The sequence below is a fragment of the Gavialis gangeticus genome, unplaced genomic scaffold (genome assembly GCF_001723915.1).
Source record: "Gavialis gangeticus isolate Ggan-Ray unplaced genomic scaffold, GavGan_comp1, whole genome shotgun sequence".
NCBI classification, from domain to species: Eukaryota; Metazoa; Chordata; order Crocodylia; family Gavialidae; genus Gavialis; species Gavialis gangeticus.
The window spans coordinates 100,411,199-100,436,914 of NW_017729031.1; the positions used below are offsets into that span (position 1 = coordinate 100,411,199).

The following is a 25,716-nucleotide window of genomic DNA, read 5'->3' on the forward strand; positions in this document are numbered from 1 at the left end:
CTGCTCTGAGTTAACCCTTGATGGACGTGGTATTAGGCTATAGCGTTTTAGGTTAAAGTGCTTTTTTTGAACATCCGTCACACTTCAATGTAGGTTGCATTCTGCCACCATCTCAGGGGCCCTCTCTGGGTGGCTTGCTAACCTCAACTGGTGCTCCTCTGCTCCAGGTGAGAACTGGCTCAGCTCCACCACTGGGCTATCACAGAGAGGAGACCAAAAAAAATCTGTCTCCTCCCTGCACAGTTGTGGGGAGTGAATAAAGCCTCTCTATGGCACAGATCCCACGCCCCCTTACTAAGCTGGATGGTTTGAGTCTTGGTGGGGCCAGGTGGGAGCCAATCCATGTCAGGGGGGCTTTCTTCCCTCCTGGCTCCAGTTCCCAGAGTGGCAAAAAGCTGGACTGGGCAGCCCTATTTTGCAGCTCTTGGCCATAGCTGTCAAGAATCTGGAAGAGGGGAGGGAGCGCCCTGCCACATGGACCCAGCCCAGGCCCCGCACCCAGAACCCAGCCAGTAAGCTGCAGGGGGCCCTCACAGTTGGAGGGGGCTCTGTTCCCCACCCCTACCTTCCAGCTGCTGCTGACAGTCACCAGCTGGTGAGGGGTCAGGACTGGGGAGAGGGGCTGTTCCAGCAGCTTCCTGGGAGGTATGGGAGAGCACACCTGCCTGCTGGCCTTGACCAGAGCAGAGAGGCACTGAGGTCCCCCGCCCCCAGTGGCAAGTGTCTGTTTGGTTCATTCCTGCTCTAACATATAGCACTTTATTTAAACTGAATAACTAGAGTACTTCTGCAAGGGCCTCTGCAGGCTGGCTGACTAACAGCTACTACCCGATGCCACATGTAGACGAAATGAGAGACATGTGTGCACAGCACTTTAAAGCAGGTTAAATGCTTTTGCACTGCTTTAATGGTGTCAGTGTTTGCATGCATCGGCAGTGTATTGCACATTAATTACAGCCACTGTAGCAAATTTGGCCATGTAAAGCACCTTAAATGACTTGGGGCGCAGCAAACTAAAAATCTTCTGAAGAGTCTTAGTTTGCTGCCCCTACATCTGCAGAACAAAGCACCAGGCTCCATGCAGCTCAGGGGCTCTACAGGAAGCCCTGCAAGCAGCCTGGCAGCAGCCCAGGAAGGCAGGTTCTGCACAAGAAAAGTGGCGAGCCTGATCTTTCTTTCCCCCCTCCTTGGAGTCTGCCTGAGCTGCACGGGGACCCAGCGCTTCCTTCTGCAGCTGCAGTGCCCCCCGGGACCTCCCAACCCGGGTGCCAGCAGGCAGGGGCCGCCTAGGGAGGGGAGGGGGGCACTGCTGCCATGGAGGGAAGCACTACCCCCCCACCCCCACTCCTGCCCAAGGACCGCTCCTCGTGCCGGAGAGATGAGTTTGGATGTGTGCACGACACCGGAATTTAAAGGGCCCCAAATCGAAGCAGTGTTTTTAGAAACCCACTGCTTCAGTTTAGGGTCCCTGTTTCATCTACACACACCCTAACTAGCTAACTAGCACCTGAGGACCATCTCCTATTTCCCAACCCCATAGTCTCCTGTTAGGAAGCATCTTTAAATCATATCTGCCATTATTACACTGACAGTGTTTTACTTTTTCATGGAAGTTAACCTCTTCTGGACTGCTGATAGTGATCAGCTCATACTCTGAACTAAAAACTCAAGTTCAGCAACTAAATGCTTGCAGAAGGGAAAATATTTTTCGCTAATTAAAAATGCTGAGCTTAAGTATGAGTAACTAACCAACCCATAACTTGGGATGTGACTAAAACATCACAAAGTCCAGTGGGTTTTACTACTTGTATATTTGAAGTTGTTGTGTTGGTAGCAGTGTCAACCCAAACTACTGAACTTTTCAGGAGGTTCAGGGAACCACTGAATCCTGAAATGTCAAGCGAGAGCAAAAATCTACTTAAAATGAGTGTCTTGATCATTGCACTTTCCAACATGCAGCTGAGTTATGGTACCTGGTATATTGGATGAAATTCCTTTCTGTTGCTCTTTTATGTAGCAAGGATAAATCCCATATGAAGTGCTACGTTAAACCATATCTTCTGAAACGCATCTGAGGATGACCAATGCCACAACCTAACAAAACTGAAATGTTTTTCTGTGTCAAATGACAAATGGAGATGACAATAATATTGAAATGGGAGGAGCAAGAAACAAGAGAAGCAAAAGGCAGTTTCCTTTTCTCACAAGAGGAAAATATTCAGTCAACATTTTGGGGAAATTTAGATTTGATGTAAATGGCATGGAGGACTGTTGGCTAAATCCGACAGGCAGAAGTGTGGATGGGACAGGGCACACACTGTACAAGCCTGCAGATCAGTTTCTCTGACCTTTACAGTTTTTGTATAAAGGGGTAAATTAAAAACAATCCTGGTGATAGTGGTTTCTCTCTCTCTCTTTCATTTGAGCCTGCTGCACTAGGTTGTCCACTGGTCTACATCAATTTACTGCCACTGACAATTTAGCCCACTGTCTCCTAGGTTCTACAAAAAGCAGCTCATTAACATTTGCAACATCAGTGAGAGCAGCACAAATGCACCAAAAAAAGAAACGTAAAGGTACATACAGGAAAAGTCCACTGATCATGATAAAGGCAAAGCATGAAATCCTCTTACTATTCAGAACAGGTCCCTTTTGTGTTAGAGTTGCAGATGTAGCATTATATCTACTGTATATAAAAGCTACCACTGCAGTTGTCCATAGCACTGAGCTTCCACATCTGCAAGCTTGTGAAAATGGGAAAGGTAAGCTAAGCTCAGACAGACTGGTATCATGATCTAATGTGTACATTTGGATGAACAATGGGTTTTTATAAAGCTTTATGTTGCAGATTGTTTTCTACAAAGGTAGGAGTTTCTAGGGCATTGTATATATGTAGCAATGGTCACCCTGGTCTGTAGTCGTACCTTCAAACAATGTAGTCTCATCCTGATAGGAAGTGGCAGCTGGATAATTTACAAGTGCCCAAGCAAGAAATCAGTAGAGGGGAGAATATCCCAACTTCCAGAAGTGGCTTGGGCTACAAGGATTTTATTGTCTTCTGCTCCCACAAGCAAGTTCATTGTTTTGTCTAGCAACTTTAAACATTGACATTGTCCCTTCAAGAGGTCACTACAGAGAGAAACTTCCTTAAGCAGTCAGCATCAGCAAGCATTATGGCAGTGGAACAAATTCTAATGGAAATAACATAAATTAGTCATTTAACCATTACCTAACAAAGGTTAGTGCAGTTTCATGGCACATTGAGGATGTGGAAGTACTACAGAAAATTTATATTTTTAATTATTTTAAAACCGTTTTGTGTCATACAAAAAAATACATGATAGTGCAATATGATGCAAGGTTTTCGTTAGGGATGACCTGTATAAAATGCTCTTGTAGCTATGGTATGATGAAAATTAATACATTAAAAATGTGTTGAGCCGGACTCTCAACTAGTGTTAATAAGCTGTATTGACTTCAGATGAATTAGGCCATGTCAATTTATGTTAGCTGAAGAGCCAGTCTGTTTAAAATTGCTCTCATACTTCTTTGCTACTGGAATACATAGTGCAACTTGCATTAGTAATCACTCTCCAGTTATCAGTGAATCACACCGATTCACAGAAGCTCAGGGTTGGAAGGGACTTTGTGAGATCGTCAGGTCTAGTCCCCCTGCTCTGGGCAAGAAAGACTGCTGGGGTCAAATAAACCCAGCAAGGTGAGCATCCAGTCTCCCTTTGAAGACCTCCGGGGCAAGTGCCTGCACCACCCCCACTAGGAGTCTATTCCAGAGTCTGGTCACATGAACCACGAAGAAGATTTTCTTTATATCCAGTCTGAAACCTTCTAGGAGTTTATGACTGTTTCTCCTGGGGCGCTTCAGTGAATAGTTGTTTGCCTAGCCCCTGATGCTTTCCCTGCTATATTTGTAAGGTGCCACCAAATCCAAACTCTTCTTTTCTAGGCTGAACAGTCCCATATCTATCAGCCTTTCCTCATATGGTTTGCTCTTCAGGCCTCTAGTAATATTAGTGGCTCTGTACGAGTGGCTCACCTGGCTATGTATTTGGCAACATGGTCATCACTTCCTTCTATGTATAAAATGGGAAAACATGAAATAGTGTGTATAAAGGTTTTATCACTATATATGTCAGTGGCTACACTGCTAGTGATTGGCGATGAGCAAGGACTGCCATTCATTTCAAACTCAAACCAATAACTTTTTCTGGCACCTCATTATATAGTCCACAAGAAACAAATATACACACATGCAGCATAGAAAGCACACCATGTGGTAGGATGCTCCAATACACACATATACTTTATAAATTATGTGGACATTCTCAAATGAAAGGCTACAGTAAAGATACTCTGGAGCTCTTCAGTTCAGAAACTCATTCTACAAAGATTTCAAAAGGTAATTGCTAAAAGATAAAAATCTAGTTTGAAACAGAAGTGCACTGCCTGTCATCTTGATGGTCAAAAGGGACACAAATGGTTGAGCTAATGAGAATGTTGCATTTACAGCTTCTATTGGAGAAACGTTTGGTGAAATGTTTGGCCATATTTTGGAAATCAGAAATGTTTACATCTCCTTTTCTGTGTGTTCTGTCTGCCGTCACAGAACCCTGGTTCCCACACAATTCGGCTCTATGAGAGAGAGGAACTTCAAGGCCTCATGCTGGAGCTCACTGATGACTGTCCATCAGTTCCAGAGTGCATCCACCTTACTGAGATCCACTCCCTCAATGTCTTGGATGGCTCTTGGCTCTTGTACGAGCTACCTAACTTCAGAGGGCGACAGTACTTGCTGACCCCTGGGGAATACCGAAGATTCCTTGACTGGGGCGCAGTGAATGCCAAAGTTGGTTCCTTACGACGAGTGGTTGACCTACGCTGAAATGTTGTTTCCCTTGAAATAAAGTGCTACTGAATTCTGAACGTCCTTTTTCTGTCTAATACTTGCCAGCATAGTTCAAATTTGTTTGATATAAAAACAGGTCTAAATTGTGGAATTCAAATTTCCCCAAGAATTAGGTGTATGTTTCAGTATTGGGGAAATAATTCAGCTTAGAGCTATCCGTAGCTCAGATAGGACCCATAAAATGAATGTTTTTGATGTTTGTTGAACTGATTCAGAATAAATTGATAAGATTCTTTCATGCTAGTTTTATACTATGTTTCTAACAGTCAGTCCAAAGTATGAACTCATAAAGCTAAGGAGAATTTAGAGCAGAGAACTGGACTTTCAATACACGTAATGATCACTAGTTATAAGTATTAATTGCAATCATCATTAGGGAGGGAAGAGGATAGCAAGACACACCGATGTATAAAACAGAGGAGCCACTAAATACGTTCAGGATAGAACTTTATTTCTTTGAAAAAGGCCTAAAAAGACACTATGAGCTACAAACACCCTACTTCCTTTTCTAAAGTTGTAGAGCTCTCTTAATAGCACTCTGCGGCGATTCTAACTAAAGCGCCCCTCCACATGTCCTTCTCCCCCCACCCCCCTTTCTTGTTAGAGCCTTCTCTCTCCTATTCAGGAAGGTTTAATTCCCCAGTTCCTCCTAGTAAGAGAAATATTTTTAAAAACAGATGTGAATGTAATGCCATAGATACTCACCTAACAGCCTGATTTTATTGGCTTCAATAGAGCTACTCTGATCTATGCCAGCTGAAGCCCTAACCTAATTCATCAATGGCCATGCTGTCATTCTGCTAATAAGTATAACAATAGCTTAGTAACAGTATGGCATCCCTAATGTAGTCTTAATTATAATTCAGTCTATATGAAACAGGCACCTCTGAACCCTGTGCATTATAATTTACACAAAACAGAGTACAGTACAACAATACTGATGTTACATTTTAACACCCCCTGCTGAATTCATTTAGGCCCTTTCATTAAGGCAAAGTACAAAAGCATACCGTTGTATTTGTTGTGCTCATTACATCTGTGTAGTGAGACATGGCCACACAGGCACAGCGTAGTCTAACCTTGTTTGCCAACTACACACAACAGTATAGGCCTACCTATGTACACAGGCAACTGCTCTAGCAGGGTTCTGGTGTCGTCTAGAATACAGAAAACAGTGAGAACCACCAGATAGCATCCTTTTAAATAGATGGTGGCCTAGCTAGTTCCTACACACCATACATATGCCTAACTTGAAGCATGCAAGTACTTCCAGGTTTTAGTAAAATAAATACTTAAGTGCTTTGCTGAGTTAAAACCAAATACACCAACAGGAACCCTATATGCCATAGTAAATGTTCAAGTAATAAAAGCAAATCTCTGCAGTGGTATAATGCCTAAACCTCACACTTCTTCACTCTGTGCAGAAGTTTCACTCCTACTTTTGGATCTTATATATGTTTGTCACTAACAAACTATTGCTGACTGTGTCACTTCTTTCACTGTAACAACAAAACACTTGTGTGCTGCCGATAACGTGTGTAGAAATTCAAAGAATAAATACCACTCACCTCAGCACAGCAAAGAATGGTCTTGTGGGCCAGAGGGCAGAACAGGATTCCTGTTTTCAGCTCATGCAAATCAAGCCCTAAAGCTGATGTATATAGGATAAAACCCCTGGATCCAGTCAGAACAGAGAAATGTTGCCTTGACCATTCTGCAAAGATGAGAAGCACAGCTAGAAACCCAAGTTTCCCTGTTTAGAAATGTAAGGTATTCGGCATCTATAATAATTATACCATGTAATTAACAAATAGAATACCATGTGTCTTGGTATTTGCTAAACCAGCCTTTCAAGGCTCCCATGAAAATTATCAGTTAAAGCACACTATCTGCTTGCTTCCTCCATAAAATGGTAGAAGACTATAAAGAAACCAATATTTTATGCATACATCAAAATATATTACTTGCCTTAAACAAGGCTGTAATAAGTGTCCACCAAGACAACAGATCAGATCTCCAGCTGCCATTCATCAGTGCAGTCAATGGAACTGGGCCAATTTACTCCAGCTGAAGATCTGGTCCAATTAGCACAATAGCTGTATAAAAAAAAGCATGGGTTGTTTGCTGGTTTGAGTATTGGTTTTGAGAGGAAAGTTAGATCTGTGATTAGGGGAGGCAAGAATATTAAGAGCTATAGGCAGTCTTTTCTTAAATAATCCACACACTTTGGGTCCTATCTGTGAAATGGGAATGTTAGTAATCCCTGATTCAAGACAGTCTTGAAAGGCTTTCTTTATTTGTGTTGGTAAATACTCCAATCTTCTTGAATAGGTGTTACATGAGTAAAGAGCCTGCCGAGAGGGAGAGAGCTATTACTATCAGACAACCTAGTCACTTCTCTGAAAACAAATTTTGGCTGAAATTCTCTCAGGCTGATATAGCACATCCAGGCTTTTGTGTGCTGCTTTTCTTGTGGGGAGGAATGTTTCTTTAATGTTGACATAAGTCTCAAATGTGCAGGTCTCATCATTTGTTTAATGTAACTAATAATTAAGTTTGGACTCTGAGGATGAAAAATGGGCTTAATACCAGCAGAGACCCAAGTCCTCAAAGTTGTAATGGAATTCCTCATGGAATACACTTAAATGGGCAATTAAGTCTGTAATGTCGTCTTAATAGCGTGCAGTATTTGCTACACACTATCTCCCATTGTAGCTTGTGCCTGAGGATCAAACTTTTAAGTCTGTTTCAAGATCGCTGTTTGATGAGCTGCAAGTACTTTACTACCATAGGGTATGGATCTTCTTAGAAAAGTAGGAAATGCTGTTATTACAAACTCTGGACGTGTCTCAGTAAGCTCATTTAGGACCAGGAGATAGTCTTAACATTAAGACCTGGCATGTGCTACCCATTTTCTGGCAGAAGTCCAGTCCCATTGGCACAGCTTTGAGTGTGTGCATATGCAAAGCTGCTCTGTGGTAGCTGAGCCCTCCATTCTGCCAACAGATTTGATCCACCTCTGCTGAGAGAAATGCGGCTTCTCGTGCTGCCTGGGAACTAAGTGATAGCTCACTTCCATCAGTAGCTGGTACCTTAGCAGTGTGCGCTTGACACTGGCAGCACAGTTGCTGTGGTACAGCCAACAGAAGCATACAGTATGGTAACAGCAGCAGCCATTGCCATCTGTGGCCAGCACATCTAGCAGACAAGGGAAGGTACAGCCTAATTCACTGGTTTCTCCCCCCTAACCGGCATAGCTGGCTCCACCATTCTGCTTTGCAGATCACTGCAGTGTGGTGGGCAGATATCTGTGATCCGTTTGGACATACTCCCAACACTTAGGCTGCATACATTTGGATTACCACTGTCATAGTTACAATTCATAATTTGCCTTCAGAATTTGGTGAATATTTGAGCATCCAAGCATAGAATGTGTTTTTCATGATTGCTAGCAAAACTCAGCCTCTCAACTGTCCATTGAAAGGAAATACCAAAAGGTTGTGCACCCCCAGAATTCATATTGTTTGATGAATGCATAGCAATCTACTCCTGGGTCCTCATCACTCCAGTTCTAGGAACAAAACAATTAGAGGAATAGGAAATGAGACGTATGAGGAAAGGTTGGAAGAACTGGGATTCTCCAGTCTGGAGAAGACAAGAATGAGAGGGATTTCACAACAATTTTCAGATATAAAAAAGGTTGTTATAATGAGGATGGTAAGCAATTGTTCTGTGTGTCCATAGGGAACGGGACAATGGGCTGACAGGGCAACAAGGCTAGATATAAGGAAGAACAGGTGAAATATAAAGAACATTTCTAACTGACACTGGTACAGTACCAGGATAGATGCCTAAAGGGTTTGTGGAACCTCCATTACTGGAAGTTTTTAAGCATAGTTTAAATGAAACACATGATTGGGATGACTTGAGACAATCCTGCCTTCAACACAGGGTTGGACACAATGACCTCTTGAGGCCCCTTCCAGTCCGATGATTTCAGCATATTCTTGCAGTCATACTGAAATCAGTAATCTACTGTATAGGCAATGAAACCCTAAGAATAAGATTTCCCAAGTGAAACATGTCTCAGAAAGGAAAATAGATGGCAAAAAAAATTTAAAAGATTTTGTCTCTGTTGCAAAATACTGGGGGTTTTAGGAAACATAAAGCAGAACCCTGCATGGAGAGTCATTCTTGATTACTTCATTTATCCTGTGTGGATTGACCTATACTGGGTTAAACTAAATAGGAGCCATACTGTTGCTCCAGAACAAAGGTATCTACATATAGAGGTACTCATCTTTTGTCCTTTAATTTCATCCCAAATCTTAATCTACATTAACTTTGAAAAGCTGTTACTGCAATTATTTGACTGGGAGAGGACCATAAAAATCTCTTGGAGTTGTAGTCCTCAGACACCACTGGACCAGATTCACAATACTAGCTACTGTATACACTTACATTGTACAAAATCTTTCACATAACTTGGGAGTTGGATCCTAAACTGGTGTAAAAGAGTGAAGTCACTGGAGCCATGCCAGCGTAAAGTACTTGAAGATCTTCTCCTTTGTCTCAAAATTTTTGCTGACATTACTATGAATAATGCAAATGCAACAACAAACAGCAGGAGAAAGTGAGGGTGAGACATAAGCTAGTGGGAGCATGTATAAACATTTACAGGTGGTATTTGCAACAAGGCAGCAAAGCAACAAGAAGTTTGTTCTGTGCAGCAGGAGATGGAGAAGTGATATGAATATGTGCAGACCAGATTGGAGACTAATCGTTTAAGTAGAGAGAGAGAGAGAGAGAGAAAGGAATAAGGAGAAATAAAGAGAGAGAGAGAGAGAGAGAGAAAGGAATAAGGAGAAATAAAGGGATAAGTGTGAGAGACCAGAAAAATTACAAAGATGAGCTGAAAAATCAAAGGGGCAGTTTGGATCCTGGGCTCCAAATAAGTCAGTATGAATTTAATGATTTCCCCAATTATGTTAATGCTATTTTGGCTCTGAATGGAAGCAAACACACAGGCCCTGAGGTTACATCCAAATCTGGACACACAAACCTCTGTGCTCATGTTAATTCCCATGAAGGTAAGTGAGATCCAAGCTAGGAGTAGGGAGCTTTGCCAGCACGTTCCAGTGCAGTATTACAACACAACACCTTTTGTTTTTTTGTTTTTTAAATCTACCCAGTACTTGCAAGAAATAGCCAGAGTTACTCCTGTTGATCTCCTTGCATCCATCTAGGTACTACAGTGCTGCAATATAAAGATTAAATAATAACAGCGCTGGCATGTCAAGCCAACCAAGGAGCCAGAAATAATGTCACGTGTCCAACCTCAACCTACCTGCCTGGAGACACTTAAAAAAAACATATAAACTTACTAGGAAAAATTCTTCTAGTTAATAAAAATTTTATGCTTGACTGTGACAATTTTTTTCCTTGCACAGAAAAATGTTGTATAAAGTATTTTTTTTTACTAAAATACATTAATTCTATCAAAATGAGGCTATTTTCTGTCCACTAAGAGAGGGGAAAAAAATCTCTCTTCACTCTCCTAAGATGAGTGTATTCAATTTTAAACCTTGATAGTCCCCTTGATTAAGTAATTAAAGTGTTTTCAACTTTCAGTTTAAATAGTGAAATTAAATTTTAGATGGGTTTGGGGCTCCATGACACATAATATTGATTGTGCGTGCCCGGAATTAAATACTAGAATGATTTAAGCATTCACTGTTACTCCACATTTTGAGTATGTGTGAGTAAAATTCCATTCTAGAGTGAATTAGTACCCATTAGGCGCATCTACACGTCACCCAACGTCGCCATAGCAATGCACTATGTCGCCATATGACATACTACAGCAATGTAGCGATTAGACAAGTCTACATGTGACTGGCAGCTACTTTGCCGTATTGGCACACTCGCCCATTTTAGCACACTGCTACAGCAAAGTAGCAGCTGAAACTAACCATGCGCCATGCTCACGGTACAGTAACAATGTTGCCATAGGGCACGTGTAGATGCATCCATTTTTACACAGAATTTTGATTGAATGTGATTCATTTACCACCATGACAGCAATATCACCCAAAATGATCTGAGAAAAAAACCATTTTTTTCCCTAAGTGATTGGAAATATAGGCCTGATTCAAAGCCAGGCAGTTTTACTGGCATGATGCCAGAGCTACTTTTCAATGTCATGGAGAACTCATGCAAATTTTAACAAGTCTTTCTCTCATGAGATCAGAGAACAATGAGAGATTAACACTAAATGCCAGGAAACAATTTGGTGGCAGCAGTACCAGCATTTTCTCTTGAACACGATCCCTAAGGGAAATAATGACATTATTGCAGGACATACTCTTTCTCTGATCCTTAGTTATTTTCAGTAACAATAAAGTTGCCACTCAGTAAACAGAAGATAAAAACAATAGTTTACAAAGAATAATTTTGATGATGAGGAAGGAAAAAGAACTGTTAATTTGCTTTACTGAGCAAAACAGTGTCTTTTGTCCAATTCACGTGGACCCAGCACTGTTTCCTATATAAAGGTCACTTGATCCTTGCAGAGCACTGAAGTCTCACACCTAAACAGGAGCTAAAATGGCAAAGGTAAGAAAAATGAATGAATATTGTCAAATCTGCTTTGTATGTGAAACAACTTGAATTGTTTCTCTGTTTAGTTTGCTTAAGTTAAGTTTGCCAGAGCCTGGAATAGGCTTCCCAGAGAGGTGGTGCTCTCACCTTCCCTGGAGATCTTCAAGAGGAGACTGGATAGGCACCTGGCTGGGGTCTTATGACCCCTCCCACTCCCAGTGCTCCTTCCTGCCCATGGCAGGGGGTCGGACTAAATGATCTGTCTAGGTCCCTTCCGACTTATTGATTCTATGATTCTAAGTTTATGTCTTTAATTTTTTTTAAAAGCCCATTTTATATATTTCTTAAAATTAGGACATTAATAGATGATTATGAGAAAACTGTAGTTTGGAAATGAATCTGGAAATTCTTCCTCTTATGTTTTTTTAAGTACAGAGAGATAAAAACTCCCCACACTGCATTAAACCAGAACTTCGCAGGTACTGCTGCCACTGTTTGACACTTCCGTGTTGTTAAATTAATGCTTCACCTACTTTGGAGACCACCACTGTGTTTCTGCACCATTCAACTCGATAGGAGTTTTCCCATTCAATTCAACAAGCGTAGGACCAAGCCTTAAATAGGAGGGATGCTCCCTCTCAGCCTGGTCCCCGAATATTACTGCAGTAATTTAGAAAAGTCTGAAAGCTCTGGAACAGGTTGAAGGAGATTTCACCCAATGCAGGACCTTCGTATATAAAATCCCAAGGGATACAGGCAGTAGCATGCAGCACTACGGTGACTGGGAGCAGCTCTGGTTTGCAGAATTTTTCATGCAGAGGCCGCAACCTACAGTCATCCTGGGAGATGTACATGAATTATACTGTTTTAGCTGCCAGTTAGCGAAAAATTCCCAGCATGCCAAAGTGGCTCCCCTTCTCCTGGACACTAGAAACTTTGCCGCTGATTTGGAAAGGCTGTGGATTAGAACTTGTGTAAAACAGAAGGCCAGAGCCAATGTTTCAAATTAAGGCTTTCTAATGACTAGCATTGCCTTTCATTTTTATGCAGATCATTTTCTATGAGGGCAGAAACTTTGAGGGCCGCTCCCATGAGGTTACCTCAGATCAGCCCGATATGCACTCTCACCTAAGCCGCTGCAACTCCATCAGGGTGGAAAGTGGCTGCTGGATGATCTATGAGCGCAGCAACTACTTAGGTCATCAGTACTTTCTGAAGAGGGGAAGCTACCCAGACTACCAGCAATGGATGGGCTTCAGTGACTCCATCAGGTCCTGCATCATAATCCCACAGGTAAATTCACTGGTTTTGCTGTGGCTGAACTTTTGTGGCATGAAAACACTGTGAAAGGCCTCAGCCAAGCTCAGGGGTCTCTTACCCTATGTGCTGAGCACACAATCCCTGCCCCAGACACCTTGCGGTCTTGATTGAGAGACAAGCACAGGGTGATGGAGGACACAGAAATGTGATGAGTTTAAGAGACAGATTTCAAAAGGGACTTGCAAGCCTAAGAGCGTACAAAGTAGGGCAGTAGAATTTGTTATGAAATCGAGGACATCTCCACACCTGAGAACACTTGAAGTCTCTCCAGGAAGCATCTCCATCTTCTGGCATTTTATATCTTTAAACATGTGACCTAAAAGGGCTGTGTCCAAAGTCACAGGAGAAGTGTGGGGCAAAGTTTTACGCAGAATTGGACCAAATATTGCTTGATTCCCAGTTTAGCATCTCAACCACAAGACCCTCCTTTTTTCTCACAGGGTATTATGGACAAGGCTGATAACTTGCTTGATACACCCATTCCAAGGTCCTGTTTTCCACTGTTATAGTTTTCCCAGATGTTAATGCTTTGTGGTAAAATATTACACTTTGTGTTGGGCATGTGACTTTTCTCTATTTCCAGGCAATTCTCCCCAAATTGGCAACATTTACACCAAACTGTTTTTAGACTATGGAGTACAGGAGTTGGAACTTGTCAGGGCCCAGCTGTGGTAGATGTTGTGTAAAAATCTAATGCATGAAAATCGTGAACCACACCTTCAGAGCTAAATAGAAAAAGGGTTGGCAGGAAAAGAGAGGCAGTGAACGGTGAGATGACTTGGTGAAGGACACAGTGGGCACATCTACATGTGCGCTTTAATGTGCAGTAACCTATTTTAATGTTCATTAAAGCATCACAAAAATTCCAGTTTCACTAATGTGCATAAAATAGGCTAATACACTTTTTTCTAGTACCTCACAATGGAGGTACTAAATGTAATGGACATTAGCAAAAGTACATTAATGACTATGTAGATGCACTGTTATTTATAGAACCCAGCTCCCCCAATGCCTTGTGTGGTGGTACCCTTATCCTAAGTCAGAGTCAGGAGGCAGGAGTGGCTGGGAAAGATATTTGGATGTTTGCTATACTTTCTAATTTTAATATTTCATTCTCTTTTTATAATTTATTTTGTCTTTATTTGTAAGCAACCCTAAGCCCCTTTTTGGAAATGGCAGCATATATATACGTATTTAGATAAATAATACTGTTCCATTCCCTGGACAACATTCATATTTAGAAAAGCTGTTGCACCCTGGGAGTCTAGCTACCACTTGCCATTTACTTTGGCCCACTTCATCTGTTTGTAAATAAAATATAGACATACAAAGCTCAGATCACCACTGCTGTGCACTGGTGTCACTTCACTGTCATCATTATATCTACATAAGGCTTACATTAACAGGAGAAAAAAACTCAGTAAATACTGAGTTACAGAAATCATATATTGTGGAATCAGGCCCCTTTCCTGCTGATTGAGAAAAAGTGACAATTCATTTATATAACATTAACAGCAGAAAAGCAGCAAATGACCTATGGATAGAGCTACTTCTTACATCCTGTATACTTGTGTTTGTATTTGTCGTCACAGCCCAGAGGCAGTAGCAAGATCCAAATCTATGAGAAAACTGACTTTGGAGGCAGGATGATGGAGTTAATGCATGACTGCTCTTCTATCTCTGAGGAATTTCGTCATGGAGATATCCAGTCTTGCCAAGTAATTGAAGGAAGCTGGATTTTCTATGAACAGCCAAACTACAGAGGACGGCAGTACCTCCTGAGGCCCGGCGAATACAGAAGATTCACTGAATGGGGAGCCATGACCTCAAGAGTTGGGTCTTTGAGGCGTGTGGTGGACAGTTACTAAGCAGCACATTTTCTCAGGCTGTGAATGCTTCTCTTCATTGGTTAAATAAATGTGTGCAGTTAGGCTGGGATTTTGAAAGGTGCCTAAGGGAGTAAATCTATAAGATTTCCTTCAATGTTTAGAGTCCCGATCCAAAGCCCACTAGAGCCAATAGAAGTCATTCCATTTCTGGTTGGCTATGAATCAGGCTTTAATGTGATAGGATCCAGTTCTGCTCACCTTCCTCCCAGAAGAAGTTCAACTGAAATCAAAGGTTGTGAGCAGGATCGTGTCCGTAATTCCTTAGGCCCCAGCTATGAAAGAACTAGGAAAACACCATTAATTCTAAATTGCTGAAGTGGAATTTGATCTGCAGAGTGAAATGAATATAAACTGCTGCATGATTTGGCCCTCAGAAAAAAAAAATCTATTCTTATAGGAAGAGAAGCAAACATTCAGCTTCTGGATTTCCTTAATCCAAAAAGAGCTTCCTTGGATGAGTGTTTATTCTTATAGTATAGAGTCTATGCTCTATCCCTCTACTCACTAGAAGTTGTACCCTGTCTGAGGAGTTGGCCCATTAGTACTACTCATGGAATTACTACCCAGTGAGCAAAGATACCAAAATTTGTCCCATTGTTGTCCTGGCAAGCTGCATTTGTAGTGTGATTGGTATGGTGTCTTAGAATAAATCTTCTCTTGAGCTTACTTGTTGTCCTCCTTCATTTCTCAAGGGAAATAATCATTGATCCCAAAAACACAAAAATAATCCTGTGACAAACCTACATGTGTACATCTTTGTTCCCACCTGGAGTTTCATTAAAATGATTGGGGCTGTGCTTAAGAACACACACATCTGCCTGAAAAACAGTCAGACTTTACACTTTCATAGTGCCGGGGAACTTGAATTGTTGTACAAGCATGGATTAATATTGCCTTTCAAAAAGGCTGTGAAATGGCTATGCTACATGCCTGCACAATCCCATGAAATCTTTTCCCTCTAGTTATATTAGTTTTACAATGCTGTCCATCATTGTGATTGAGCACTCACCACATACAGTCATTAGCAGTTGCAAAATACTTGGGCCAGGGGAAGTCAAACATAGGGCCCGGGTTAGATCTGGCCTGTGGAGTTGGGTCACCTGGCACATGTGGCTTCTGGCGGTAGCTACCAGCAGCAAAGGAGTTAACACCACTGCTGCTTGACCCTCTGTTGATGTGGCTGCATCAGTGCAGCCAGCACATGGGGTGAATGCTACTATTGAACATGTTTTCATTCATCATTAGTGAATAACACAGGCAACAGTTAGTGATGGATGCTGAGCAGTGGCATTGTTAACTCTTTAGCTATAACAGCTCTATTGATTGGGGAAGAGTGCCAGTGGCATTACTTCCTTGACTGCTGGTGCCAAACTAGTGGCTCTGGCAGCTGAGGCAGCAAGACCCATAGCCTGGATCTAGACGTGGATTGTCCAGCCTGCAGGATGCCCCATGGTCCAGAACTGGCCCACAAACTCATTTGGGTTTGACACTTGTGCCCTAGGGGATTCATCAAGTGAGGCCCTGGCACAGTACTAACAGGAGGGTACTCGCTATTGCAGGAACGGCACCTCTGAAAGCAACAAGAGGCTTGTTGGTGGTCTCTTACTCAGTTACCAGCCCAACCCAACACTACATATGTTGTCAGAGCTGACAGGAAGTAGACAATGCATCTTAGAGCTACTAGAATGATTACAGAGAGTCCCCCTGGGCTGAACCCCTGAGCTGTCACCTGGGAAGGAATAAATAGCTTAGGGAATACCTCAAAAACATACTGATATCTACATGGCCACTCACCAGCCGCACTCTTCGTCTCTGCAACATATCTTTGCTTTCCTCCAGCTGGATCTCTGAAGGCTGGGAGTCCTGGTGTGCTACCAGACATGGTGACTGGTGCCTCACGTGGCAACATTCACAAACATGCTCAACTGAAAACTACTGTTTAGAGAGCAACCACAGAGCACTGCTATTCCTTCTTTGCTTAATAGATACACATTTGAGCAAGTGTGAAGAGTCACAGATATTTCAATTATTAAATAAAATTGTGAATGTGGGGCCTTGTATGGTATTAGGGTTGGGTATTCAACTGGTCAAACATCAGTCCAAAATTGTAAAAAAATTGCCAATAGGTCCTAATACACAGGAAACAGACAAATTTTCTTTTAAAAAATATGTCAAAAACAATAAAAATCATATTTCTGTCAAAAAAGCTACAAAAAATGTAGGTTTTTTTCATTAAATTGCTATAATATTTGACCAGTCAAAATATGCAGGCAGTTCACCAGTCAGTTGACAATATCTGACCTGTCAATTAACTGGCTTGCTAACCCTATATCGTATATTCCACTGTAGGGAGAAATCAGTGATATATGAGGTCACAGTATCTTTTTAATATGATTTGTTTACAAAGCATGTATGCCCCATTGTCCTGAACAAGTGTAGGAAGAATGTGCTCCAGGTTGCCCACTCATGGAGTATGTCTATGCAGCAGACCAAAGATGTGATTGTATCACAGGCAGGCAGACCTGTACTAGCAATAAATTGGTATGGGTTGGGTAATAGTAGCAGTGAAGAGAGGGTGGCCAAGCCTTCCTCTATAAGCTTTCCAGGAACCCTGCTATGTTTGCTTTCTTCCCATAACTACCTCTGCAAGCCAACCCATGTGGCAATTGCACCTTCATTTTTCCATGTGGACATCCCCACAGGACCTCTTACCTGACCCCAATGAGTAGATGCTTCTTTTTTTGGGCTCTCCACAGTTATAAGCAGGTGCACACTACTTACTTTGGGGACAATACACAACATTATCTCCTTGCAGCTCCATGAGTCTGAGTCTAAGAAAGCCTTTTATGAGGATTGGGCATTAGTACTATTTTTGGAATTACCTGCCTTGACGTACAGTGAAGCTTGGCTGAAAACTTTAATCTACCATTTCATCAAATACCCAAGCATTAGAGCCAATTACAATATAAGGAATGTTTAACCTTTTCAGAAATTTACAACCAAGATAAAAAAAACAACCCCACAACTGGAGACAGAGCAGTAGAATAGCAAACAAAATCTCCAGTACATCTTGATGAGTTATACTGGGATGAATTTGGCCCAGGGTGGGTTGAGGGTGTTCTGAGTTGTAAAGTCTGGATGGAGTTTGTCCTAAAATTTGTGAATATTCACTTAAAGCAGGGGTGGGCAAAATGTAGCCCGGGGGTTGGATGCAGCCCACCAGTCCATTCTATCTGGCCCTCAGGGCCCCTAAAATTTTAGAAAATTAATATTAATCTGCCCTGGGCTGCCTGTCATGAGGCCCTCGATGGCTTGCTGAAACTCAGTAAGTGGCCCTCTGCCCAAAGTAATTGCCCACCCCTGACTTAAAGGCGTTGGTTCAGATCCCTCATAAACACAAATAAAATTTTCCTTGCATAGCAAATAATTTCTGGAAAGGATAAATCAGCGGTTAAGAGGACATAGTCAGAAATCTGTGTTCCACTGGGTACAGTAAGTAAATCATCAAGACCCAGGGAACTGGCTTGACTCCCTCTCATTTCTACCTTTCCCACCCAAGAAAAATCCAGGTCAGGAGGAATATGCAACTTAAGACCAGGGATACAAAGATCCTCAGCACCATGTGGGGAGTAGAAGTCCAGAGACAGCCAGGACCAGCTGGACAGACAATTAACAACACGAAATGTAAATGGGGGAATCTCATCTGATAGTTTTTGGTCTTAACCAGTCCAACACAACCTAAAGATTTAGGGGTGGTTGGAAGGAAATAGTGGAAGTGGCTGTCCCAGAACAACAGCTCCTCTCAGTCACTATTTCCCTCCCTCCTCATTCTACTTACCATTCATGAATTAGTCATGAAATGTATAGCTATGTCCAAGGTACTCACAAAATGGCATGCAGATGGGAGGAAAAACAGTATAAGAGGCCCAGCTTCATAGTACCAACTAGTTTTATTGCTTTACTCAAAGAAAAAAAGCCTGATTTAGATCATGATTCACAGCACCTGATACTAATGTGTGTTTATAATCTCAGACAAGGTTCTTTGGGTAGATGTGATATCTTTTACTAGATCAATTAAATAGTTGGAAAAATTGTTCTTTGCAAGATTTCAGGTACAAATGCCCTTTTTCAGGCATAGGGATAATCTGTACAGTCTATGTCTTAAGAGGAGCATTTGTGCCCCAAAGCTTGCAAAAAACACCATTTCCAACTATTTAGTTGGTCTAATAAAAGATATCACATCTACCCAAAGAACCTTGTCTGCCTATGTCCTTAGACCAAAATGGCTACAACCCTTCATCATCTCTAGCATTTAATGAGACAATATTTGTATCATTGTTTAAAAAAGCCCCTCATGCAAAACAGGTCATAAAAAGCAGTTGAGGTAATTAGACATAAATGCATTTATCACAGTTTCACTGTCAGATCACTCATTGCAGTGGTAGACTGTGCCCACGTCAATTCGATTACCCGCTCCTGCGCTGCTGTGGTGCGTGCGCCAGATGTTGGGCGCAGTAAGGCTTTGTGCGCATTCTGAAGGATCCCTTGATTACCCCGGGGAGAACCCCAAAACTCTCCTTCCACGACTTTGGATGGATCTTCAATCCCTCATTGAGGGTCCCTTGGGAATAGTCACACTTCCTGGCGCATGTATGCGGGGCTCCACCTGCCCTACACCCCATCCATGTGCCAGCCCTTGAGATGAGCCTCTCAATGTTATGTGGCTTGCCTTCTGGTTACCTCAGTACCTGATCTTCATGCCCTTTTTGAGCTGTCGGTCTTACTCTCCTGGGTTGGACTTTGACTCTTTAATCCCCCATGCTCACACCCCTGGGACACAGACATACCACTAATTGCACACCTGTTTTGCATTTCTAGACATAAGTATTTCAGCACACATTATGTAATTAAAAGATCATATTACTTTAATACATACTCTGTGAAGATCATCTGCAATTAGAGTACAGAACTTCCCAAAGGAAGTTTTGGCCAGAAAGCAAGATTCAGGAGCTAGTGGTATCAGTACAGTATCAGAACTCCTATCCCAGCTGTCAAGGCTCTGAAATTTCTGAATCAGTAGTTGGTCTCATGTACCAATATACTGCTGTCAGTCAAGTACCATAGTTCCTCTGCAGTAGTTTCTAGCCTTCCAGAATCCAAATGACCCATCATCCCTGTCCTCAATATGTAGTGCCTACAGAAGGATCTCTGTTTTCTCTTCTTTTGTGGAGGCTAGAAGAATGTGAGTACATAGAAGCATCTGAGAATGGAAAAGTGTAGTCAGTGACAAACCAGGACAACTTCAGGACCATGTTTGCTCATTCAGGGATCAATTTCAGACAAGGTGAATGGGTTGAAGTCGAACATAGAATCAATAAGAGTGAATTTCAACAAATCTGAACAGCCCTATAATATCCAACTCCATGATCAAGCAACACATGTAGGCCTGCAGAATCAACAGTTATTACATGTGCCTAGTTCAGGGGTGAGCAAAATACAGCCCGTGGGCCAGATTTGGCCCACAAAGCCATTCTATCCAGCCCGCGGGGCCCCTAAAAACATTTGGAAAATTAATATTTCTCTGCCCTTGGTTTCTGTCAAAAATGACAGGAACTAAGGGCAGTAGGACCCAGGGGAGGCTGGGTGGGCTCCAACAGCAGCAGGGCACAACCAGCCCCACCCCCCAGCCAGAAGCCTCAGCCAGGGTTTCTGGGCTGGGAGCACGTGGCTGCCCCAGCACGGGAAGCTCAGGTAAGGGGTGGGGGGAACCCCGGGCAGGAAAGGGGCACAGAGGAGAGGAAGCAGCCCCTCCCTGCCCATGCTGGGTGCCTCGTGCTGCAGCTGGTCACAGCCCGCATGGGGCTACCTGTGCCCACCCTGGACAGCCCGGTGTGGGCTGTGAGTGCCTGCAGCGTGGGGCACTGGGCGTGGGGTGGGGGAGGGGCCACTTCCCCCCTGCGCTCAGCTTTTCCCTGGGCTCCTTTCCTGCATGGAGAAAAGTGGCCCCTCACCTGCCCCATGGCCGGTGCCGCACGTGGGCAGTGAGCGCCTGCAACATAGGGCGCTGGCCATTGGGCAGGCAAGGGGCCACTTTTCCCCACGCTCAGCACCAGCTTCTTCCCTGCTGGTGAGCAGGAGGTTGGGGCTGTGCACTGCCCCTGGCCTGTACTGTGGAGCTGGTGGGCACTGGGAGTGAGCAGGCGGGGAGCCAGTGGGAGCACAGGGCCCGCACCAGTGTCCTGGGGCCGGTGCCAGTGGGGACCAGAGCAGGGCGGCAGGAGCGCAGGGTCCCAGCTGGAAGGGATTCTATGGAGCCGGGCCAGCTCCCCTCTCCCTGCTGGTGCAGCCCAGGCCAGCTCCACAGACCCCTGCCAGCCTGCACTCCGCTTTGGGCCCCACCGGTGGTGGCCCTGGGACATTGGTCCCAAGACACTGGGATGTTGGTCCCAAGATGGTGACCAGGTAGCAGGGCACCTGTCAAGGGCTGGGGCACTGCCAAGGGGCAGGGCTACCCATGCAGCCCTCAACAGCCTGCCAAAACTGGGTAAGCGGCCCTCCGCTCAAAATAATTGCCTCCCCCAGTCTAGTTGAACAGACAGCAAAAAGCATGAATGTGAATCAGGGTGAGTGCTTACACCCATGCTTTGGGATTCTAGGGGAAGAGTGACCTATGGCTGGAGGCGTTTTAACTTTTCTGCTTTCCCTTGTCTCCTGACCATGGGTTTGGTAAACTTTGGCCTGCAACTGATCAAAGTCTGCAGTGTGCTTACCTGATGTGGGCAGGCTGGAGGGCTGGTGAGGAAAGTAGGCTTGGCTTGTGCTTTGGGTTCCCAAGGGCTATGGGGGGTCATGATGAAGAAGCATGGCCAGGTAGGAAGTAAGGACACAGCTGGTTATTAGAAAGGTAGCTTTTATTGAACAGTGCTAGGAAAGAGTGCCAAACAAAGGAAAAAAGACAGGAGTAGAGTTCTGGCTGCATACTAAAGCAACTGATTGCAAGTGTGCATGTGTTTGTGAAGAGCAGCGGGCAATGAAATCTGGGATACCTAAAGGCCCAGAATGTACACTTCCAAGGGGCAGCCGTATCCACAGGGCAGCCAAACAAGCAGAACACCCAACTTCCAATGTCATTTAGACATTGGAAGGCTTCTCTCTGCTTACCTGCTTGACATCTGTACATTATGGGAGGATCTCTCCCTTTCTGAGTACAATATCAGCACCACACAATTTATACGGACAAAGCTGGGCTAAGAGCTAGCATATCCTTTATCCCCCAAATGAAATCACCTCAGCACATCATAGCAATTTATTCTTTCATATTTTTACACCCATTTAAAGTCCCTTCATGCACCTCAGGTGTACTCTGGGTGTCAAGAGAGCTTTAAGGGCTTTGTCTAGTGGAATCAGGGAATAATGAGAAATTAACACTAAATGTCTGGAACAATCCCCTAGTAGCAATACCAGCATTTTCCCGTGAACACGAGACCCTTGGTGACATAATGACAATATTGTGAATGACCTTTTTGCCCTGATCCTTAGTTTTGGACAGTAACAATAGAGTTGACACCCAGTAAACAAAAGACATCAACAATAGTTTACAAAGAATAATGTTGATGACGTGGAGGAAAAAGAACTGTTAATTTGCCTTACTGAGCAAAACGGTCTCTTTTGTTCAATTCACGTGGATCCAGCACTGTGTTTCCTATAAAAAGGGTACTCCATCCTTGCAGAGCATTAAGGTCTTGCACCTGAATAAGAGCTAAAATGGCAAAGGTAAGAAAAAAATGAGTGTATATTGTCAAGTACATTTTATATGTAAAACATCTTTTATTATGTTTTTTATGTTTACTTTGCTTAATATTATCAGTGATTTTTCAAAAAGTCCAAATTTACATATTCCTTAAAGTTAAGGTATTATTAGCTGCTGTTATTTGATTACTGGAAAATTGCAGCATGCTGATGAATCTGAAAATTTTACCTATTGTGTCTTTTTTAACATATAAAAGATGAAAAGTCCTCACACTGCATGCAACGAAAGCTTTGCAACTGGTGCTGCTGCTATTCTATTGTTCAGTGTGACTAGTGTTTAAGAAGGCTTTACTTAGGTTGGGACTACCACTCTGGTTCCGCCCATTGAGCTCAATGGAAGCTTTGCAGTTCGGTTACATGATCATAGGGCCTACATATAGTAGAAATGCTCCCTCCTGAATCATGGACTGATCCCTGCATGCAGCTGCAGTATTTTAAAAGAGCCCTGAAAACCCTGGAGCAGTTTGAGGCAGATATCACCCAACATAGCTTTTTTTGTATACAAGCCCCAAAGAAAAGCAGGCATCAAGAGTGGCAGCAGCTTTCAGCATTATGTGATGAGGAGCAACCTTGGAGTGCAGAACTGTTTGTTCATGAGATACAACTTACAGCAGCCCTTATGGACTGTTTCTTTGCTAGCCAACGTAAAATTACTGGCATATCAAAGTGGCTCCAGTCTTCTAGGACTCCCAAAGTGTAGCACCCAGGTTCCACCTCACAGACTGACAGCCTTGGCAAACATCACTATCATAGAATCCCAAGCAGGAAAGTCTACAAAAATCTCAAACACTCATCCACTGCTGAAAAAGCCAGATTTCATTAGTGATGTACCCAAACAGAAAACATGTATCCAGCAAAGATGGTGAGAGCCTTTTCAGAGGTTGTGGATCAGAGCTTCTGTGAACAAGAAGGCTAGAGCCAGTGTTTAAAGACAAGACTTTCTAATGTGACTAGTTTTACCTTTCATTTTTATGCAGATCATTTTCTACGAGGGCCGAAATTTTGAGGGCCGCTCCCATGAGGTTACCTCGGATCAGTCTGATATGCATGCTTACCTAAGCCGCTGCAACTCCATCAGGGTGGAAAGTGGCTGCTGGATGATCTATGAGCGCAGCAACTACTTAGGTCATCAGTACTTTCTGAAGAGGGGAAGCTACTCAGACTACCAACAATGGATGGGAATCAATGACTCCATCAGGTCCTGCATCCAAATCCCATGTGTAAGTTTACTAGTTTTGCTGTGGTTGGCCCTGACTTGTATGAAATATTGTCAGAGACCTTAGCCGAATGCAGGCTAGCTGCTGCACACAGTTCTTGCCTAAACAGATATGGTTTCAACTGAGAGACAAGCACAAAATGGAGGAGGACATAAATGGTGCAGATAGAAATGTAGCTCCCTGCTGGAACTGAGCACGCTTTGCAGGAAGCATTCTGAGTTAAAATGTTCCCCAGGACCAAACAGAAATTCACTGTTGGCTTCAGGGGGGAGGGAATCTAGCTGCTGGCTGCCAGCCTGCAGCTGGTTTCTCCTAGCAAAGGTCCCTCCTCACTGCTGTTTTCAAAATGGAAGGAGGGAAAGGGAGCAGAGGGAGCTTGTTTTAGGGCTTCCTCAGTGCGGCTGGAGGGTGGGATGGGTGTATTGGAGGCACCTCACCCCACCTCCAATACAACCACCTCTTCCTCCAGTGGGGGCTGAAAAGACCCCAGACTGAACTCTCTCTGTTCCCTTTCCTCCCTCCCATTCTTAAAATAGCTACAGGCTGGGAGGCAGGGCAGAAGTTATAGAAGATACTATATTTTGAAAAGTCTTCAACTAAGCCCTCATGCTTTGAGGTTTCAGAGTTTTTGCCTGCTCCACTATATTTGAAGCAGCCTGCAGCTGTGCACTTGTGATTGGTCATGGCTATAGATTGCTCTCTGTGGCCAAATAGGGTGAAAACTGTCACTTCTGCATGCACCCAAAAGAGTGAGTCTATGAGCCAGATTTCAAATGAAGCCTGGACACCTAAAGAAGCAGACAGGAGGAAAGTGGAATCGTTATTAAAATCTAGAAAACTTTGGTGGCTAAGCATACTTGAAAATTTCCTTAGGCATCTATCTCCAGCTTTAAGCCCTCAGTTTCTTAAAATGTTGCCATTAATCAATTATTTTAAGGTAAAACTCTCCATCTGGGGTTGTGCTTGTGCCTCTCCCTCTACTCCCAGGAAGTCTGTACAAATTTTGAAGAGGTCACATCAAACTATCTAATATTCTGAACACTAGAGCTGCTTGTAAACACCAAATTGAAACATGGTAGAGGAGCTAGATAGGCCAAAGGGTGTGTAGGAAACAGAGGCAGAGAAAGTTAAGATGTCTTACCCATGGACACACAGGATATCAGTGGCAGAGCCATTTCTGGAGCCCAGCTCTCCCATACACTTGTCTAATACCCCATCCCCCAGATGGCATTCACATTTAGGAAGCTTGTTGGCATACCACAACTGTTGCAGCCCATGTGCCATTTACTTACCTTTTGCTTTGACCTAGTGATTCCCAAATGGAGATGAAAGGAATATGAGGCTCATTTCATCCTGATGCAATAGTAGTCTTACTTTTTGGCATCATCAGAAATACACCAAGTTTACCTTCTAAGGAAAAAGGGCTTGATTCTCTACAAGTGACACAAATATTATACATTGTGGCATCAGGCCCCTTTTCCCATTGATTGAGGAAAAGTAAGCATTCATTTATGTATCACCAGGCTGTTACTTACATCCCATGTGCTTGTGTTCATATTTGTCTTCATAGTACCGGGGCACTGGCAAGATCCAGATCTATGAGAAGACCGACTTTGGAGGCAGGATGATGGAGTTAATGCATGACTGTCCTTCTCTCTCTGAAGCATCTCGGTATGGAGATATCCAGTCTTGCCGGGTTCTGGAAGGATACTGGATTTTCTATGAGCAGCCAAACTACCGTGGACGGCAGTACCTCCTGAGACCCGGCGAGTACAAGAGATTCACTGAGTGGGGAGCTATGACTCCCAAGGTTGGGTCCTTGAGGCATGTGATGGACAGCTCTTACTAAGCAGCACAAATGCTCCTCTTCACCAGTTAATACCATGTGTAGCTCAGTTAGGCTGGGACTTTGAAAGGCACCTAAAGGAGGCAGGGTGCCAGATCTCTTGCAGTATTT

The 25,716-nt window shown here is 43.3% G+C and overlaps 2 protein-coding genes and 1 pseudogene across 2 annotated transcripts; all 3 read left to right on the forward strand.

The window, feature by feature from the left end:
* Window positions 1-2,839: 2,839 nt before the first annotated feature.
* Window positions 2,840-4,937, forward strand: LOC109302002 (annotated as a pseudogene).
* Window positions 4,938-11,530: 6,593 nt separating this feature from the next.
* LOC109301660 (gamma-crystallin 2-like) lies at window positions 11,531-14,712 on the forward strand. Its single transcript, XM_019522897.1, has 3 exons — window positions 11,531-11,539; window positions 12,575-12,817; window positions 14,437-14,712. The coding sequence occupies exons 1-3, from the start codon at window positions 11,531-11,533 to the stop codon at window positions 14,710-14,712; spliced, it is 528 nt and encodes a 175-aa protein (XP_019378442.1).
* Window positions 14,713-22,497: 7,785 nt separating this feature from the next.
* LOC109301661 (gamma-crystallin M2-like) lies at window positions 22,498-25,608 on the forward strand. The gene is made up of 3 exons (XM_019522899.1): window positions 22,498-22,506; window positions 23,520-23,762; window positions 25,330-25,608. Exons 1-3 carry the CDS (start codon window positions 22,498-22,500, stop codon window positions 25,606-25,608), a joined length of 531 nt encoding a protein of 176 aa, XP_019378444.1.
* The last annotated feature ends 108 nt before the right edge of the window (window positions 25,609-25,716 follow it).